Source organism: Cervus elaphus, chromosome 30 (genome assembly GCF_910594005.1).
Source record: "Cervus elaphus chromosome 30, mCerEla1.1, whole genome shotgun sequence".
NCBI classification, from domain to species: domain Eukaryota; kingdom Metazoa; phylum Chordata; class Mammalia; order Artiodactyla; family Cervidae; genus Cervus; species Cervus elaphus.
In genome coordinates, this window is record NC_057844.1 from 75,961,144 (window position 1) to 75,981,864 (window position 20,721).

Consider the following 20,721-nt stretch of genomic DNA (forward strand, 5'->3'; position numbering starts at 1 on the left):
GAGCTGCCTGGTCAATCCACCTGTAACTAAAAATGAGAGATTATCTGCACTAAGGTGACATTTCTATAGCATCCAAAACACAATTACTGCCATTGTTGTATTTGTTCTTCTGTGGTATTCTGGAAAGGCCTGCCTGATTGTGGTCATTTTCTTTTTAAAAAGTTCTAAACAGAATGAGTTATTTTACGTACAGTCTGTAAGGCAGGCATTCAGGAGCCTGGCGTGGGTGAGACATTTTGTTTGAACATCTGTTTGTTGTTTTGTGTTTCTGGTGTTATTAATCTTCTCTAGGTAAGCAGGTGATACATCCGAACCAAATTGCGGTGGTCCAGGAGCAGTTTTCTCCTTCTGCTGAAAAAATTAAGTGGGCTGAAGAACTGATTGCTGCCTTTAAAGATCATCAACAATTAGGAAAGGTAAACGTTGTGTTAAACGCCCCAAAACGGTGGGTGAAACTCATGTTCAAAATACTGTGGGGAAGAATGAAAAAATACATATTGCTTGCGTGGTTCCAAAAAAACTCCTATTTGGGGGAGGAGGATTTGTGTGGGCTTGGGCGGGGACATCATTTATCAGTGAGAAATTCATTTAAGGTAAATTTGTTGCTCATTCCTAAATATTTCACTCACTGGCTCTCAAGTTTCCCATTTTATTATTTTCATAAACTATGCTGGCAGCCTTTGAGAAAATAGAAGTCTGTTTAGTTTTACTCTACAGACCCCAATGCGGCATTCATATGAAAATAATTTTAGATCAAAATGAGAGCAAGTTGTAACGAAATAAACACAGTTTGATCAAATGATTCTTGGGGAGAGAAGAAATAAATTTCAGGTTATTTTAATTTGGGGGGGGGGGAGTACAAAAATCTCCTCCGGTTTAGTCATTTAAGAGTGGGAGGTTGTGTGTTAGTACCAATTTCTGGACCTGAGATTTGGATCGAATGGAAAGCAAATTAACACTGGAGTATGGTTGTTCCTAATTTAGTGCATCATTGAGCCTCGCGTTTCCTGCTCTGTGGGTTTCTGCTGTGTAAATATTGCAGTGGTGATGCACAATCTGTCTCCACTTTGTGCCAGTAACACTTAAATGAGGTGTCGCCCGAAGGAAGATTTTATGCTAGTTGCAGCATTGTCAGTTAATTATCTTAAAGGTTATTTGCAATAATACCGTTTGCCTCTTTTTAAGGGGATGGGAGGAAAGTTGCCTTTATAAATCTACCTTAGAGGTTACATCTAAACTCGGCCTTGTTACTTACATAAAGAGTGAAGTTTTGATGCCTAGCATGCAAAACTACTCAGGGGAGAAAGAGTGTTGAAACATTATAAAGTTTCTAAATGTTAAACAGTAACCCCCCTCCCCCCCCAAAAAAAAGAACAAAATTTGTTTTTAGTGGTGAACCGGTAACATCAATGTGAAACGTGTGGCTTATACTTTTCATTGGAGTAAAAACACCTAAAAATCCCAACATTTTCAAAACTAGGTAACAATATTAAATGGGTCACTCCCTCCCTCTCATTACCTGCCTTCAATCCCAACCATGCACGCATGCTTGCCCTCACATACTTGTAGGCTCCTCTATGCACAAACTTGCACTTAAAATCATAAGGCAGAAAATGTGACACTAGAAACATCCCATCAGGACTTACTTATACCAATTTCAGGATAAATAGCAACCTTTTGTTTGAAATCGATAATAACCATTAAAAAAATTGCAGTTCATAAAAATATTTTTTCTGTATCTTGACCCCCCAATTCAGTTCCTCCATGAATAAATACATTTACCTAGAGAGAAGAGCCATGTACTTTTACATTTATATATGCAAAATAACTCCATCCACTCCCCTCTCCTGCCTGCTTGCCTGGGCGCACACTGACTAAATGTTCTCTACCTCATTGTGTACCTTATGCCAGCTAAGGATATGCACCTGATAAGTACTTCCTCCTGACATAAACTGAGGCAGGATGGGGCCCATCAAAACGCAGACCAAGTAGACTTCCAGTCTGGGCCAACAATGCCTCCCTTTACTGTCTATCCTGGGTTTCACATTGAGTAAAATCAAAGGATGCCACTGGCATTATAAGCCGCTAGCGGTATGGGAGAGGCTTCCCTAAGTTTCAGTTGCCAGCAAACAAAATTCAAACTAGAAACACTCTTTTACTGGCATTTAAGTTCTTGAATGAGGGGAAAAGCAACACTTCTCCATTGTATCGTGAAAGTGCTGTTCCCAGGGAAAATTGCCGTAAAGTGTTCTTGCCTTTTGATGATGGCAGCTTACATGTTAAATTATGAACTGTTGGGTTTTTTTTTTGGTGTTGTTGTTTAAATAAGAAATGCCCTCTTGTTGAGGCATAAGCTTTCATAACATTGTGGCAGCACAGCCTGTCTTAACACAGAACCACAGAAATTAGAGCAGAAGGGAGATTTACTATTAGGTCATTTCTTCCCTGCCTCATTCGTGTAGGTTTGTTTCCTACAGCAAATTCTCCTGGTGCTTTGTCCAGCAAGGTTTAAATGATTCAAGTAATGGGGCTTCCAGTGGGGACATATGGTTATTTTATCCAGTTCGCATGTTTCTTTTGCTTTGCCTATAAATTGACTGGTCACAAAAATTGGGTCTGCCAGGTAGGTGACTCCGGGTCTTGAGGGGTCTTGGGGTTTAAATAATGTAGGTTTTGTTTGTAAAGACTTAGTATAAATAGGTCGCTCAGTTGTAGAAACTACTGCTTCCAACAAACATCTAATCTGTTTTATTTCAAATGTGACTCACTGATGAAAACATAAACCCTCGGATACTTTGTCCAAAGCACAGGTGACTCTCTCAACGAATGGGAAGTTGATGGTTTGTGTCCTAGGGAGATACTTAAAATTTCTAAAAGACATTTTTTTTCACCCTTTGATGAAAATTTCATTCAAGTAATGCTTTCAAGTAGAAATGACCCAAGAAGGCAAAATTATGTATCATTGCTTTTCTCTACTTCCTGCTCCTATCTTAAACTATACTTTGTCCTAAGACGAAAGGTATAGCTAAAGTTCACAGTGCTGAGTCATTTATATTTTCTATAGTAGTTATAATAATAATATTATTAAGAAATTAAAGTTCTACCTTTTTTTCCTGTCCCCTCCAAATAACAAAATTCATGAGAATACTTAGATCCAAAGTAGATAAATTACTGAGGTTTAGTCTTTAGTATCATGGGAAATTTTTTTATTTTATATTAATTGAAAGTTCTAAGGAAATAAAGTTTGATACACTTCATCCTAGTGTTGGATAAAAAATACTTTACATGAAAAATAATTTTGAAATAATAAAAAATAATAATCTGCTCATATTATCTGTCACTGTAGGGCAGGTAATGATACTTATAACTGCTTTGTTTAAGGAAACTAAAGATATTTTCAAGCTAAAAAAATTTGTCTCGCATAGTAACAGCCCCCAGCATAAGAATTAGAACTACAGATTAATATTGGGGACTCACTAAAATCTGTTGGAAGTAATTTAAACATTCCACATGCTCTATGCTCCTGTTTTAATTCCCATAAGCTAAAATATTTCTGCTTCAGCTGACATCAGTTCTGAGGTATATATCCACACTATTAATCAAACTTGAGTCTTTCTTCTATCCTTCTAGAAAAATACATTTTTTTTTAATTATTATTATTTTTTTTCCAGTGGGTTTTGTCATACATTGATATGAATCAGCCATGGTAGAAAAATACATTTTGAGATACATGTCATTAATTATGTTAGCCCCAAATTGGTGAAATATTTTAGTCAGGATAAATCACTCCCATGTGATTTGTCTTAAATTTATATTTTCTTAAAAGTTTACATCATTTTTGATGTCATTTTTCACAATAATGATTTCAATATTTGAAAATTCTCCATTTAGAACTGAATTTAGTATTGTTTATTTTAAGATATGATTTTAACAGTTCTTTTGTTGTCAACTAAGGATTATGTATAGTATGAAAATTGGATAATTGAAACTATCTCAAGAAAATAATTAGCTAATATTAATAGAAACCTTAATTTGTATATAAATAAACACATACATATTTGTACTAAATATACATTCATATATGTGATACTGTGTGTTTTTTCATGTATATATTCTAAACACAGTGTTAATTTCATCACTTCTTGAGCAAAAATGACAGCGAAAGGAAATAGTTGATTGCTTTTTTAAAATGATTGATAATGCCAGGAAATTCTAATTTAAGAATTTACTGTTTCTTTCCAAATAGAGGCTCTTACAGAAAAATATGCAAGAGTAGCAGAAGATATTAAGAATAGCAACATGTATTAGGTGAGATCGATTTTTAAAGGTACTTTGCTAGAATATTCATATTTCTGCAGTGTCTGGCTGCCAATATGACTTTGCTACATTTTCAGTGTACTGAAATGTACTCTGAAGCATTCTGTTTTATTCATATGAAATCTTTAAATGCTTTGTTTGGTTTTTGGAAGGATTTTGTTTAAATTTTTCAGTATTTTTTGTTTCTTATAGCTTTGCAAGCTGGCTAAAAACCAAGGAAGGAAAAGTCTCCACCTTTAAAGTCTAGGTTCCTTTAGTAATTATAAAGGTCAAAAACAAGGTCATTAGCTGACATAACAACTATAAACAACACATATGACTGAAATATTCTAACTTCACTCCGGAGAGAGCAATAATACAGATTAATATGTTTACATAAATAAGCAAATTCTCTACAGGAATATAAATGGGAACTTATATCTTAATAAAGAAAGAAAAAAGAAAGAGGTTTTTTTTCCTCATATAAGTCTTTTGATCTAGAAAAATCCAAAAAGTATACCCCCTCCCCAATATTGAAAGCAAGTTATTTTCATAGGTATCTGATTGTGGCTCACACACCTTTCATTTGTGTTTCCAAATGCAGGGCTTTACAAAAGAAATACTGTTTGGTCCAGATGGCCTTCTAGAAGGCTCCCTGAGAGAACTCAGAAGTCTCTCTAGCCAAAAATATTGTTTCCGCTTATTCAAGTGCCAGAAATCCCACTGCCACTCTTTCACGCAGATCAAATAAACCATCCAAAGATTTGGTTGTTGTCTTTGTCAAAGGAAAGAGTTGATTCCACTAATAGACAGCATTGTGCCCTTGTGCACTCCTGCACCCCACCACCCACAGCCTGCCCCACTTATTTGTAAGCAGAAACACTCAAAATCAGAACCGAGGGGCTGCCCGTGAAAATGAGAGGAAGGGACATCACTCTTCTTTTGAGATGCTTAGTTATTGCATTTCTCCATTTATTTCCTTGTTCATGAAAATCTTTAGAACTACATGCCATACTTTTGACTTTTAAAAAGTCAAATTCTAGGAAAGTTGAGTCTGCCGACGATGACTTTAAGGTTGATCTGATTAACAACAAATTGCATTTAAATCAAGGCAATACAGTTTTACTGCTAATCATATCCTTGTTTCACACAGGTTTAGTGGCAAGTGGCTGGCTTAGTGTTAGAGGATAAGAGATTTTGTATGTAGGTTAAATCTGATAATTTTTAAAGTTGTTTCATCCTTAATTTATAACACATTCCTAAAGTTATTTTAATCAAAATACTTCTCTTCTGTCTTATATTTGTCAGGATTTTTTTCCTTGCTCAATTTCAATTGAAAACAATGTAATACTGTTGGATGAAATTTCAGAAAATCTTCTAGTTAAATCCTTTCAGTTTACAACTTAAAAAATACACCGAGCCCCAACAAGGGTTTGGAAGTTACCCAAGGTCACTCACACCCAAGGTGGTGATCCAGCCCCTACCAGAATTCGGGGCTCACTTTGTAACTAAAGATATGAGCAGAATTAACTTAATCTGGTTTCAATTTGGTCACAACGAATCTGCACGCTAATGACCAAAACTAGATAGAGCTTTAAAAAGTATTCACTCAGAAACAAAATGTGAATTTGATTACTTCAGATTAGAATCTTTTTCTTCGTCATACGCCTTTTTTTTTTTTTTTTTTTTGCATGAGCAGTAAATGATGAGACAAGAAAGAAAACTAAAAATCCATGTAACCTCCCAGCTATTCTTCCCCACATGGCTCCCTCCTTCTCAATTCTGTCTTGGCGTTGTCCACCTGCCCTGCCCCAGAAAGACATCTTGGTTCTGATCACTGCAAACCTCATTCTGTTTTATTAGTCATTCGACCTCCTAAGCTAAGTTGGAAACTCTCAGAGCTAGTCTGGGGCCTTTGGTAAAGAGGCCCTGTCTGACCCCGAGCTGGGTTTCATCTCACTCAAAGGACAAGTTCCCAAAGTCCTGTTCTCACTTACACCTGTGGTTGCAGAAATACACCATGCCTTTTAGCTCCTTTAAGAGCAAGAACCAAGCAAGGGCCATGAAAGGGTGGCTTTACTCTCAGACGTCTTTCTCTCTCATTCTCTTTTACGGGACTTCTCCCTCTCAGGATGTATGGGTCTGCGTGTGTTTCTGTACATGTCCTTCCTCTGCCTTCCCTGATCCACTTCCGTGGATTTTTTTGGTTTTCTCTTTTTCTGTATCTCTCTCTTCCTTTCTTACCACATCATCTCCACCACTGCACCCCTGTCCCCTGCCTTCTCTCCTTCTGCTGATTATACTAGAGGGGTTCAGAGCATTCCTTTGATATTTTGTGGTGCTTATTAAAGAATTCTTTAATTCGTTTTAATATTAAAAGCAGGCAAATGGAGCTTTTATTTTACTAAAAAATAGAAAGCAAGAGTTTCTAGAATTCTCTTATTTTTTTTCCATTTAAGTTAGTGGACCTCAATGGGAAAAAAAAAAGTGGGGGCATTTCTTACCTCTAGCCCAGAGAGTAAAGAATTTTCCCTATTGTACATCCTCCTGCAGCACCTTAGAAATCAGTACACAATACACATTTAGCAAATACTATTTAGCTAGCTGGTTTCTAAATTTCTGACAGTGCTAAAAAGAAATTATTCGTTGTACTTTTTAACAATATATATGATGCTGACATTTTTCCCCTTCTAGAAAAATTGAAAGAAAAAAATTTTCGCTAATTATTTCATCAGTTATTATTCATCATTTGTATTTTAGTGTTCTAAAATTTAAAGTGCCAAAAAAAATTTAAAGTGCCTTCTAGTTAATGTTAGTTTGTTTAGATGTATTTTCCAAAGAAAGAATAAGACTACAACATATAAAATAGAAGAAGTTTAAAAGTATTGGTCTTAACTTCAAGCTGCTATAAAATGGCCTTCATTCTCTGCTTTTCTCATAGTAATATCAGCTTAAATTTGACATAAAATATTAAATTCAAGGTATTTACACATTTATCTCAGTATTAAAAAAAAATAAAAATAAAAAATAAAATATTTTCCAACAAGATTTCTAGTTTCAAAAAAATCTGAGCATTGATAGTTGCAGAATTCTATGTAATTAGTAAAAGTCAACGAATTATATACTTAACAATGGGTGAAATTTATGGTATGCAAATTATATCTCAATAAAGCTATTTTTAAAAAACAGAAAATTAAGCACACCCTCTAATTTGCTGGCAAATGCTGAAACTCCTTTAGATTGCAATATGCTTTTAAATCCAATTGTTTCACCTCGGTAGGTAGCCTTCCATGTGGCATAGTTGGCCTGATTTTTCCAGATTTCCTTATCAAAAGATATTTAAAGCCTTCTCAATTCCTGTCCTGATCATTCTGCCTGAATATTTTAAAAGATAAAGCTTGTTGCCTACATTTAGTGGGTTCTGAGAAGAATCTTAGAAGGCACCTTTGGTCTCCCTATCTGCCTGTGAAGTACGGAGGCTCTGGTCCATGGAGACACTGCATCTGTGCAAGCAGACAGCTCAGGACAGGTCCCGCATTTAGATAATTGACCCAAACATTCACCTCAGCTCTCCTCCCTACTGTTCAGCCACCTCTACCTTCCCTTCCACATTCATCTTCCAGATCTTCTACTAATTCTCCTTTACTTCACCAGTTTCCTAAAGTTATGGTAGAGTCTCAAATTAATCTTACTACTGTCCAACACATGAGTGTTTCTACTTCCTGTATAGAGCTCAAGCTAAATGATTTCATGCTTCCTTATTAAGAAGCAAAGTGTTAATGATAATCTTCATTTCACATCCACTGAGTTCCCATGTTCCCAAGAATTTCCTCTTTTTATACTATACCTTTCCTTTTTCCTGCTTACTGGCTACTGAAAACTGTACTGTTTGACCGACGCCTCAAGCTTATAAATATATGCTTAGAAATCCAGTTGTTTCCTTTGGAAGGTAGTTTTCCATGTGATATATTCTTGGCCTGATTTTGGCTCCCAACTTCTGGTCACCTGCCTTTGATTAGAACCTCCTCCAGCAGATATTGTAAGTTGTTTTTTTTTTTTTTTTTTTAAATTCTCTAAAATGCATTTGTTTTCAAATACTGGTGCTGGGTCAAATACATAGCACCTCTGAGTCTCATTTCTTACAGGGACAAATCAATCTGTGATTCAGAAGCATTTAGAGCGAACAGGGGAGAAGGCAACAGCAACCCACTCCAGTACTCTTGCCTGAAAAATCCCATGGACAGGGGAGCCTGGTAGGCTGCAGTCCATGCAGTTGCTAAGAGTTGGACACAACTGAGCGACTTCACTTTCGCTTTTCACTTTCATGCATTGGAGAAGGAAATGGCAACCCACTCCAGTGTTCTTGCCTGGAGAATGCCAGGGATGGGGGAGCCTGGTGGGCTGCCGTCTATGGGGTCGCGCAGAGTCAGACACGACTGAGGTGACTTAGCAGCAGCAGCAGCAGCAGAGGGAACAGGAAGCTTTGGGGAGGGGGGAGGCATCCTGTTCTCAAACATCTCCTAGAATGCGGATGACTCTCAGAACCCTTAAAGCTAGTCTGGAATCTTCAAATCTGGTCATAATCCGATGCTCTGCTTCTCCCTGGCCCTTTCTGGGATAAACTGGATGACACTTTCTCTGACGACGGCAGTAGCAGGAACAGCTGCAGTGGGGTGGCGGCGGTGCTGGCGGTGGGAACAGCCGCAGGTGGAGGTGATCGCCCTGACGGTGGGACAGGCAGCGGCTCGCTGGGGGCAGGACCACAGCCGCGGTGACGGCGATGGAAGTGGAGGTAGCAGTCGCAGCTCCCACGCACTGAGAGCCGGTCAAGTGATGTAGCTTCTTTTATTTAATCCTCACAACAACCCTACAAGGGGTAGGATCATCATCCTCATTTTACAGACGCTCTGATCACTCAAAGCCAGAAAAAGGCAGAGCCTGGATTCACATTCAGGTTGGAGGGCTTCCCTGGTGGTTCAGTGCTTAAGAATCCACTTGCCAATGTAGGGGACCCGGGTTCGATCCCTGGGTCGGGAAGATCTCCTGAAGAACGGAATGGCAATCCATGCCAGCATTCTTGCCTGGGGAATCCCATGGACAGAGGAGCCTGGTGGGCTATGGTCCACAGGGTCACACAGAATCGGACATGACTGAAGCGACTTAGCGCGTGCACACTGCCAGTGCAGGGGACACGGGTTCAGTCCCTGATTGGGGAAGATGCCACATGCTGCTGCAAGGCAACTAAGCCCATGGGCCACAGCTACTGAAGCCTATATGCTCTACAGCCAGGGCGCCGAAACTCGAGAGTCGCCTCTGCTGGGGGCAACTAGAGAAAGCCCCCACACTGCAAGGAAGAGCCTGTGCACCACAACAAAGACCCAGTGCAGGGGAAAAAAAAAAACAAATTCAGGTGGAGCTGAGCAGAAAGCCCATATTCCTAGCCACTGCCCCAAGTGAGAGACCCCTGAGAAGCAGATCCCTTCTCTCCGTGTGTCTTTGTGCATGGCTGTTTGTTTCAGCCGCAGGCTCCTGAGTGCCACTGAGAATGCGCTCACCCGGGGAGCTACCCATTTCTCTGCTTGGTAGAAAGTCACAGAAGGGCTGCTTGAATGGACGACCCGCACGCCCTCTTGGGCAGCACTGACCTGGCTGTGAACCTGCATGAGGGGCGTACAGACCCCTTCATCCCATTCTCCAGGGAGGGTTCTGTGCTCTCTTTTTCAAGCCAGACAGCTCCAGGGGAAAAGACAGGAGGGAGGATGCAAGGGCTAAGGATGGAGCTTCTCCAGGCTTTTCCACTGTTTAGAACATAGAAGATAAACCTGACAGGCTGCCCAGGGTGCACGATTCCCAGCTCCGGATACCCCCTCTGAGGCCATGCTCCAAGGCAGGGGCAGAAGGGATCCTCTTGCGGGAGTTCCACAGGCCTAAATGGTCACTGTATTCCCCAATCAGGAACAAAATGAACCCCTTTCAAATATTCCAACTGTTACATTCCTATGAATCATTTAAAGGGCCTCCCCATCAAAGGCTGAGGAACATCACCCATCAGAATCTCGGTGCCAGGAGTAATGACAGATCAGCCCAACGTGAATTGCCCATGTTGAATGACTTCAGTTGACCTTTTAGAAATTTCAGGTGGAGATACACGAGCATCTGCAAATTCTCTGGTCATAGGAATAAATGGTCATTGAATTTTAATTCAAAATATTAAAATACCTATCAGATGAGCACTCCAATTTAAAGTGTTTAAAAAAAGAAAAACATGTTCTCTATTTCCCAAGTCTTCAATAGTATTCTTTCATTGTCCATGGCAGTTTTAAAAGATGTTTATCCATAACACAAAGGGTTACTGATATTCAGAAGCACATACAAGGATCAAATGTCACCTCCTTTAATCCTTCTTACAAATGCTTTGGGTATTTTCAGGACTTAAAATGTCATTCACATTTTTATTATTGAATTTTTTTCTCACTGAGAATATCCGTTGGTGTTTCTGCCGTCATAATAATTATAGTTAAGAGCTTCCAAGTGGGAACTCTGAATGAAAGCACACTGCATTTCAGTTGTTCCCAAGTCAGTTATTAAAATCATGTTTTCACATATTTGTTTATCTGGACCTTCTCTGTATAGCATTAATCTTTTCAGCCTCATTTCAAGTAATGATATCTCTGAAATAACAGCTTAGACATTTTTTATGTCACGTCAAAATAAAATTTTAAAATACAGTATATGTAAAATAATATATATTAAAATTTTGGATATTAATTTTTCTATAATCATCTTAAGTACCAGAGTTACCAGTCATAGTTTGAAGTATACTGATTAGTAGGAAGAGTTTGAGATTTGGGGTGAAAAACCCTAGATTCTAGTCCTGTCCTACTCATATGAAAGTGTTAGTCACCCAGATGCTTTGTGACCCCCATGGAATGTAGCCCCCCAGGCTTCTCTGTCTATGGAATTCTCCAGGCAAGAATACTAGAGTGGGTTGCCATTCCCTTCTCCGGGGGATCCTCCTGACCCAGGGAGAACCCGGGTCTCCGCATTGCAGGCAGATTCTTTACCATCTGAGCCACAAAGGAGTTCCTTTAAAAAGATACATATTTTTTACAGATACAAAGATTTACCTTTGTATCTGTAAATCAAATTGTTGGGTCCCCAGACTATCCTAGAACAGAGGAAAAATTACTCAGAATAAAGGAAAAAACAAGTGCTTTAACTTCCTCCCTTGGGGTAAAGGGATGAGTGAGTCTCGGGCCTGCCAGGGCAGACAGGGAGAACAGAGGAAGTCCTGTGGGTTGCAGTCTCACTGCATCGAGCAGAGACGGAGTCCCATGCGCTTTGTCCTAGGGGAAGTCTGTTATCCCTCTTCCGGATGGCTTTCACTGATGCGAAAGTAAACTCTGGTTCCTCAGGCCCTGGAGAAACCCCTTCCTCAGTAGACTGAGCCAGTAGCTTATACCGCGGTCCTTCATATTGCTTGATCTGTTGAGTCACTGGTGACCAGAGGCACAGAGGGCAGAGAACAGAAGGCCAACCCCACTCACATGTCTGGATGCACTGCTCCATTCCCCCTGCCCTTCTCTTGACCTTCAGTGGGCATCCCTAACCTTCTAAAGCTGACCTTCAAAGTTCTGGGTCCCCCAAAGCCTTTCCCAGGCCAAACCACCCCATTTGATGGCTCTTTCTGTAGCTTCTAATTCCTTAAGCACCACTTACAGATGGACTGGCTTGCACTTTTAACCGTTAAGTCATTTGCATGAGTTAACCTGACCCCAACCTAGCATCGAATTTGTTTCGGTCTATCCCTGTGTCCTACCGGAGGCTCAGCCAACTCACCAGGCAGTATGACCAGGCCAGGGAAGGATCACACGGAACAAAGACACTTGCAGATAAAGGAGAGCAGAAAGGTAAGGTTGATCCTGTCTTCCCAAGTCATTCTCCCCTCCGTCACCCAGCTCGGGCCCCACAGAAGAGCCAAGCTTCACTCAAAACCTTGTTTTGGATGCTGGGGATTCAAAGATATAGGAGACCCTGTCTTCAAGGGCTTCTCAGTGAGAAAGAAGGCAATGTAAAGAAATAATTACAGTAGAGCGTGCCGCTGCCGCTGCTAAGTCACTCCAGTCGTGTCCGACCCTGTGCGACCCCATAGACGGCAGCCCACCAGGCTCCTCTGTCCCTGGGATTCTCTAGGCAAGAACACTGAAGTGGGTTGCCATTTCCTTCTCCACAGTAGAGCGTGACAAGGGTTATGACAAGGCAGTGTGTGAAGGAAGGAGGGAGAGAAATGAGCCCAACCAGGGCTTCACAGACATGACATCTTTCTGTCGTCTTGAAGTATAAGCAGCAGTTTGCCGGACAGTCAGGGAAAGGACCATCAGATCAGAGAGCAGAGCCTGTGGGAGGGGTGCACATGAGCCCGCACGTGCGTGCGTGCGTGCGTGCGTGCGTGCGTGCGTGCGTGCGTGCGTGCGTGTGTGCGTGCGTGTGTGTGTGCGTGCGTGCGTGCGTGTGTGTGTGTGTGTGTGTGTGTGTGTGTGTGTGTGTGTGTGTGTGTGTGTGGACTGGCAGGAGACAAAGCAGAGAGCAGAGACAGGGTGTGGTCTCATCACAGGGAACCTTGGGCTCCCTCTAAGGAGGTTGCACTTGATTCTGTAAATCCAACGGGACAAAGCAAGGCTTAAGGAAGAGGGTGATCTTATCTGATATTCTAGAAAAATAACCTCATGGTCCCAGTTAGGAAGATGCAGCTCCCCTGTGAATGTCCCAGCACTCTCTCAGTGAGACCTCTGCTAGCCAGCCTGGGGGCTGACAGCCTCCCCACTGAACTTCGGGTGCCTGGTACCCAAGCTCAAATCCTTACCCATTAACCAAATGGTGAGGGGACCCAGGCCATCCTAGGACCTGTCCAAGGACTCCAAGTGTGATAGGATGAAAGCGGGGAAGAAAGAATGAAACAGTGCCCATCAGAGTCTCTGTGAGAGCATCGTTTCCCTCATCGAGGGGTATCAGGAACAGCAAAGTTTGGGAGTAAGGAAGAGCTATGTGACAGGATGTCAGGGCTGGGCCTAAGAGATTTTAGCAAGAAGAGGACACAAACAAGACCACAAATTCCATAGTGGTCAATGCTGACTAAAAGTTCTAGGAATTCACTAGGAACTGCAGTGAGGTAAATAATTCACTGGGCATAAGACTTAGCCTACCATAGAAGCCATCACAGCATTGTAGAGCAACTAAGCTCCAATAAAGTTAATTTAAAATAAGAGACATCATCATAGAGGAAAAAAGAGAATGTTACTCTGAATAAAGGACTATAACAACTGTGCTCACATATTATCATTCATTCTGACATAAGCAACGCCATCATGGGAATGTGCCAAAGAGAACTCCCTGAATGCCCGAAGAAGTTGTTGGAAAATACAGTGAGTAGGGAAAGAATAATATTCATTTATGGATGCTAGAAAATTACTCTTTTAGTACTCCAGAGAAAAAAATTTGCAAGTGCTAAGTGCCAGAAATGCAAAACATGTGACTATTTCCCATACATGTGATTACTGCTGTCACCACCATCGTCACCCATCCTTTTGCCAACAAATTGTAAGTCAGATTCTCCCCCCTTGAGGAACATCAGGGTCTGATAACATTCATGTTACTTCAATGCCTATCTCACCACCAGGCAATGACCCAGATGTTAGAAAACCTACAGCCCAATAAATAATTGTTTCCCTTCCTATGCAGATAACAACTATGCTAAGGTGATAACTGCTCTTCACTTACAGGAGGCTGAAGCCGTTTACATGTGTATAGAAAGATGTGCCAAAGTGGCTGACTAGTGATTTATTACAACAAATAACTTAATAGGTAATAGCTGAACAAAAGCTGTTGTGCACAGAGCCGAAGCCCCATGGCAGCTCTCGGGGGAGACATATGGCACTGGGGGAAAACACTGGGGGGAATCACTAGGTACAGAGTATCACGTCTAAGTCAGCAGTGCAAACTGTCAGATGTGGTCCTGACCGGGGAGAAGGGCAGCCTTTCCAGGCCTCGAATCTCTTTACAGACCACACTGGCTTTTTCTCTAATTCTTGTTGCATTGTATGGCACCTGCATCTCTTGAGAGCAAAGATGGAGTTGTACCCATGTCAAAGCCAGCCTAACTATTGCTACCCAGGAGAGCTAAAACATGTAGCTTCTCAAACTTCAGTGAGCATTCAAATCATCCGAGGGCTCCCTGCCAACCCCCGGACCTTCTGCATGAAACCTCATTGGATGGAGCCCAAGAGTCTGCATTTTAACAAGCGGCCTCCCCACCAGATGATTCTGATTTGGGTGGCCAGGCAACCCACCCAGAGAACAATCCACAAACCCAGGGTGCAGGCTTGGAGCTCACACTTTGCATCAAATAGAGCTAGGTGTTATCCCAGTTCTATACTTAAGAGCTACAGGGCAGACTCATAGAAGTTTCTTTGTGCCTCTGTTTCCTCAGTTATAATCTGGGAATGGATACATCCTCATAGAACCAGAGTAGCCAGGGGATGGAGGAAGGGTAATGGGGAGTAGCTGTCTGATGGGACTGAGTTTCACTTTTGCAAGCTGAGGAAATGCTCAAGGTCTATTGCGTAGCAGAGTGAACCTACTTAACACTACCGGCCCGCACACTTAAAAATGGTTAAGATGGTGAACTTAGGTTATTTGTTTTTTCTATAATTGAAAAGAAAAAGGAAAACAATTTGTTAATGGGCGTGGGTCATCGTATCTACCTCACGGGGTTGTTGAGAGCGTTACATGAAATAAAGCATGTCACAGTCCTGGGCTAGGAACTGCTCAGGAATGGCAACTCACTCCAGTACTCTTGCCTGGGAAATCCCATGGACGGAGGAGCCTGGTGAGCTACAGGCCATGGGGTCGCAAAGAGTCGGACATTCATACTGAGCAACTTCACTTTCACTTTCTCTCTTTCTTATTGCTGTAGCGATGGTTATTAAGGTTTTTAACCAAGAATGTTGTTCAGTTGCTAAGTCATGCCTCACCCTTTGCCAGCCCACGGACTGCAGCACACCAGGTTACCATGGATGACTTACTACTTCTAAGGCTTTTTTTTTTTTTTTAATTGAAGGATAATTGCTTCACAGAATTTTGTTGTTTTCTGTCAAACCTGAACATTAATCAGCCTTAGGGACACATATATCCCCTCTCTTTTGAAACTCACTCCCACCTCCTGCCCCATCCCACCCCTGTAGGTTGATACAGAGCCCCTGTTTGAGTTTCCTGAACCATACAGCAAATTCCTGTTGGCTATCTATTTTACAGATGGTAATGTAAATTTCCCTGTTACTCTTTCCATACAGCTCACCCTCTCCTCCCCTCTCCCCATGTCCATAAGTCTATTCTCTATGTCTGTTTCTCCATTGCTGCCCTGTAAATAAATCCTTCAGTACCATTTTTCTAGATTCCGTATATATGTGTTAGAATACGATGTTTCTCTTTCTGACTCTTAAAGGCATTTTTAAACCAAATCATAGCCCAACTCTTCAAGCTGATGGAAGTTCCCTCTTCTTTTTATTTATATATTTGTTTATAGCTGTACTGGATCTGTGCAGGCTTTTCTTTAGTTGCAGCAAGTGGGGGCAAATCTAGTTGTGCACGGGGCTTCTCATTGCGGTGGCTTCTCTTGTTGCAGAGCTTTCAGCAGTCGCGGCAAGTGGGCTCAGGAGTTGCAGCTCTTGGGCTCTAGAGCACAGGCTCAGTAGTTGTGACGCTTGGATTTAGTTGGGATCCTTGGCACGTGGGATCTTCCCAGATCAGGGACTGAACCCATGTCTCCTGCACTGGCAGGCAGATTCTTCACCACTGAGCCACCAGGGAAGCCCCACCTCTTCTTTCCAGGATGGTCCACCAATTTCTCAGAAATGCATTGAGCTGTGAAACCAAAACTTATCTAAAGTCACTCACTAAGGAATGTTTCAAACCCTCCCCACAAATGCAAATAGCTTTTGACAGTCTTCAGTTTTCTGAATCTTGACCAGCAGACTATTCAACTTCACTTGTGGATCCCTGTGTTAAAAAACCAACCATGGGCTTCTCTGGCAGTCCAGCAGTTAAGATTCCATACTTCCACTATATGAGGCATGGGTTCAATCCCTGGTAAGGGAACTGAGATCCCACGTGCCTGCCCGGTATGCTCAAAAAACAAAAACAAAAGACCAACCATATTCTAGGTTGATACACGAAAGCAGGAGGACATTCATACTAGGAAGCCGGATTCTTAACACTAAAATCCTCAGTTTGCAGGATGAAAGACACGAAGAACAAAAATGTTAACTTTGGTTTTCCAGCTTAAGCTTAACAAAGGAAGTCAAGCAAAATCCACCACCATAAAAGAATGAAATGATCTCCCTGTCTTGAAACTCTATGTGAAATATTTTGCATCTCCAAGGTGCACACGGAATTCAAAGCAGATTCAGGGAACATGGCATAGACCCAAAGCCATCACCTTGATTCTCTGTGCAGCATTCTGATTTCATGTCCATCTATGCTAATTTCATCTCTCCAGCCTATTACTGAAGCGTTCGCAGGACAGATGTGCTGTTTTACAGGGCCGTGATCCACTCGGTAGGTGGGTAACCAGGAGGCCTTTGGTCTTCACCATTTACTCCAGTAAGAAAACTGGACGATTGGCGTGTAAAGCAGCATGAGCCCCACGCCCTGATCCCACCTGTCACACTAACCCAGAGTACCTCACAACTTCTAACCAAAGTCACCAAATTCATCACGGTCACAGAGATGATCGAAGTTAGCTCCAGGCTGAATGAAATTAGGCAAAGACCAAATCTGGTGGTACAAAGAGTAAAATGGGCAGGTTGGAAAATGGCTTCACAGTGTAGGATTTTTGGCCACGCAGATGTTCATCTGAATCAGATTTCTCATTTCAAGGCTGAGAAGGCTAGGCCCTGGGGAGGATTCTAATCCTGATGACTTTTAAATCTCTCTTGATTAAAAAATAAATTTCATAGCAGAAGCCAACACAATATGGTAGAGCAATTGTCCTCCAATAATTTTATTTTGTTTTATATTTCTCCATATTATATAATTATAATTTTTGATAAGTAAATAAATTTCAGAGTCACTGCTAAGGAGTCCCTGCCAGTTTTTTTAACCTTCATTCTGTGTATAACTCTATATTATTATAAGGGGTGAGGGTTTCCAGGGAGCCCAAGAGACCATCCCGAAGTCTTGAATAATGGCAATATTGATTGTTGAGGTGTGATGCTTGTAAAATCCACAACTGGAAGGCAGTATATATGAATGGCAGTATATACCAATCAGAGACATTACTTTGCCAACAAAGTTCTGTACAGTCAAAGCTATGGTTTTTCCAGTAGTCATGTATGGATGTGAGAGTTGGACCATAAAGAAGACTGAGCACTGAGGAACTGGTGCTTTAGAACTGTGGTGTTGTAGAAAACTCTAGAGAGTCCCTTGGACTGCAAGGAAATCAAACCAGTCAGTCCTAAAGGAAATCAACCCTGAATATTCACTGAAAGAACTGATGCTGAAACTGAAGCTCCAATAATTTGGCCACCTGACACAAAGAGCCAACTCATTAGAAAAGACCCTGATGCTGGGAAGGATTGAGGGCAGGAGGAGAAGGGGACGACAGAGGATGAGATGGTTGGATGGCATCACTGACTCAATGGATATGAGCTTGAGCAAGCTCCAGGAGATGGTGAAGGACAGAGGAGCCTGGTGTGCTGCTGCTGTCCATGTTGTCCATGGGGCCACAAAGAGTCGGACACGACTGAGCGATAAACAACAGCAATGACAATATACGAATGGACCATTCATGAGGGCTGTGATTGCTCCAGCCACCTCCAGGTCCCAAAAGACTACCTGCTCCCCACTCACACCCACAAACTTACCAACAGTTAGAAAGAAAAGGAATTAAAAAGAGCTATGATCACGGAACTTCCCTGCTGGTCCAGTGGCTAAGACCCTGGGCTCCCGATGCAGGGGGCCCTGGAGTTCCATCCCTGATCAGAGAACTAGAGTCCAAATGCCGCAACTAAGACCCGGCACAGCCAAATAAATAACGTGAAAGTGGAAGTGTTAGTTGCTCAGTCGTGTCCAACTCTTTTCAACCCCACGGACTATAGCCCACCAGGCTCCTCTGTCCATGGGATTTCCCAGGCAAGAATACTGGAGTGGGTTGCCATTTCCTCCTCCAGGGGATTTTCCCAACCCAGGGATTGAACCCAGGTCTTCTGCATTGCAGGCAGATTCTTTACCATCAGAGCCATCAGGGAATATTTTTGAAAAAAGAAGAGCTATGATTGTAAACGGCAAAAAGGAGTGATTAAAAGAAAATGGACAACGAGACATTAACTTCAGACTCTGGGCATGCTGCTTCTGTCCATTTAATTCTTCTTTTTTCTGAGGCACTAAAGAAACTTCTTTGTCCTCTTAACGTGTGAGTCTCTAACGAAGGCTTGGGGTTCTGGGACCCAAGTACTAGCCCCAGCTCTCACTTTTCCTAGTGAAGTGACCTTGGAAAATCGTGTTAACTTCTTTGGGCCTCAGAGTCCTCACCTAGAACAGGACTGAGATCATGTGATACATTCAATAAATATTTACAAAAGGTTTAAAAAAAAAAAAAAAAAGGGAGCCTTGGGGGACTTCCCTAGTGGTCCAGTGGCTAAGACTCCACACTCTTAACGCAAGGGGTCAGGGTTTGATCCCTGGTCAGGGAACTAGATCCCATAGACCACAACTAAGACCCGGTGCATCCAAATAAATCAATAAATAACAATATAGACTTTAAAAAGTGAGTCTCTAAAATGGGGATAAACCAAGAGATTGCAGGTTCTTTCCAGGCTCACCGTTCAACAGAGCTATGATTTCTCTGTTATGGACTCACGGCCCCTGTCACTTTAATCCTTTCCTGCAGAATGTGTACTGACAGACAGAGGGATCTCTTTCTACTCAGTGTATTTCTACCTTATGTCTTCCCATCACACAACAGCGCTACCCCACAATTAGGTTACAGCAAGAAGGAAGCATTCTCCCGTTAACCTGACCATACAATTATTTACTCCAACAACAATCAGTTGCCAGAGTGTATTACTGTTTTCACACTTCTATGCAATATTTCAAAAAGCATATAAGGAAGTATTTACATTTTCCTTCCACCCTTGTTTTCTGCTTGATTTCAAGAGTTAAATGAACAGTTTCCAATATCTTGTGTCTGATGGTTTTTCCTCTCCATTAAAATGCTGAAGAGTTTTTTTTTTCTCCCCCTCTTTAGGAGGAAGAAAAGAAGTCTGTCCCCTGTAATTTACTTTGGCTTTCTCAAAAGTTGGGTAGGAAAGTCAGTATAATTCAGGTGGAATCTGAAATGTTCTTGTCGTACAAGTGTGCACAGAAAGGAAGCCTATAATTTCCGAGCATTCTTTCAGGAAGTTTGTATTCTCTGTCTTCCAGGGAGCCTTTACTTTCCGAGGGAGTATGATCGACATGCCATTACTGAAGCAGGCCCAGAACATTGTTACGCTTGCCACATCCATCAAGGAAAAATGATCTGCTAAATGAAGCTCTCATCAGGTGGGCTGAACATATACAGTGGTTTTTCTTAAAGACAAACCATTATACTCAAGGCAACTTCTTAGTATGCTGGATTGGAGCCTTTCCCCGTTTACAGTTCATGTTAATCACAATTTTTTTTTTTCTTTTTTTGGTTATCTCACTGGGGCCAGTTATTCCTCTAAAAATGAACTTTCTTCTTTTTGGTTCCAAGCGTGTGATTTTACTGTTTACGGATGTGTTCCAAGTTTGGACTTCTGATTTCACAGGGAGATAAAATAGTGGGGAGAGATGGGCTGTGAGTGAAAGTGAAGTCTTTAACAAAACATATTTTTCCTGAATACGTAAACTCCCTTCACCCTGCTGATGTTAGATGTTTCCCACATTGTTCATTGTTCACATGACACCGTAAATAATTTTTAAGAAAGGCCAACCTTTTAAAAAACAACTCAATGAAGGGATGGTGTTTATTTCACTAGTAACCTGGTAAAACAACAGAGATGGCATAGAAAAGTTAAGGACCATACAGGTTTATATAGATACCTTGTAAAAAATAAACCGTCAAAACTGATTGCTTTCACCTCCACCCTCTCCCCCAAAATGAAACCTCCCTCTCCTCAAATTGCTAGGTGATGACTCTGAAAGCCCTCATCCTGGGTGAATGCTTTTGGGTCAACTGTTACCAGCAATTAAAATATAAATGTGCAGAAACTCAAGACCATCCATTCTCTCCCTTTATTTCCCTGTTTAACTGTTTGCCATTGAGGCCATCTCCCCCCGGTAAATGTATGGCTGGGATAGGGCCTCCTCAGCAATAAACTTGTAGCCTCTGAGAAGACACAATGCCTC

General features: G+C 41.6%; 1 protein-coding gene across 4 annotated transcripts in view; it reads left to right on the top strand.

Moving 5' to 3' along the window:
- The window catches only part of CLYBL (citramalyl-CoA lyase), a 229,665-nt gene that overhangs the window by 197,089 nt on the left and 11,855 nt on the right, over positions 1-20,721 (top strand). For 3 of the 4 annotated variants that reach the window (XM_043892487.1, XM_043892485.1, XM_043892486.1), the window contains exons 7-8: positions 292-416; positions 19,774-19,893. In XM_043892487.1, coding sequence (XP_043748422.1) covers positions 292-416; positions 19,774-19,869 — 221 coding nt within the window. In that variant the 3' untranslated portion in view covers positions 19,870-19,893. Of the gene's footprint in view, positions 1-291; positions 417-19,773; positions 20,585-20,721 lie in introns of those variants that run through there. The other variant, XM_043892489.1, reaches the window with a different exon arrangement.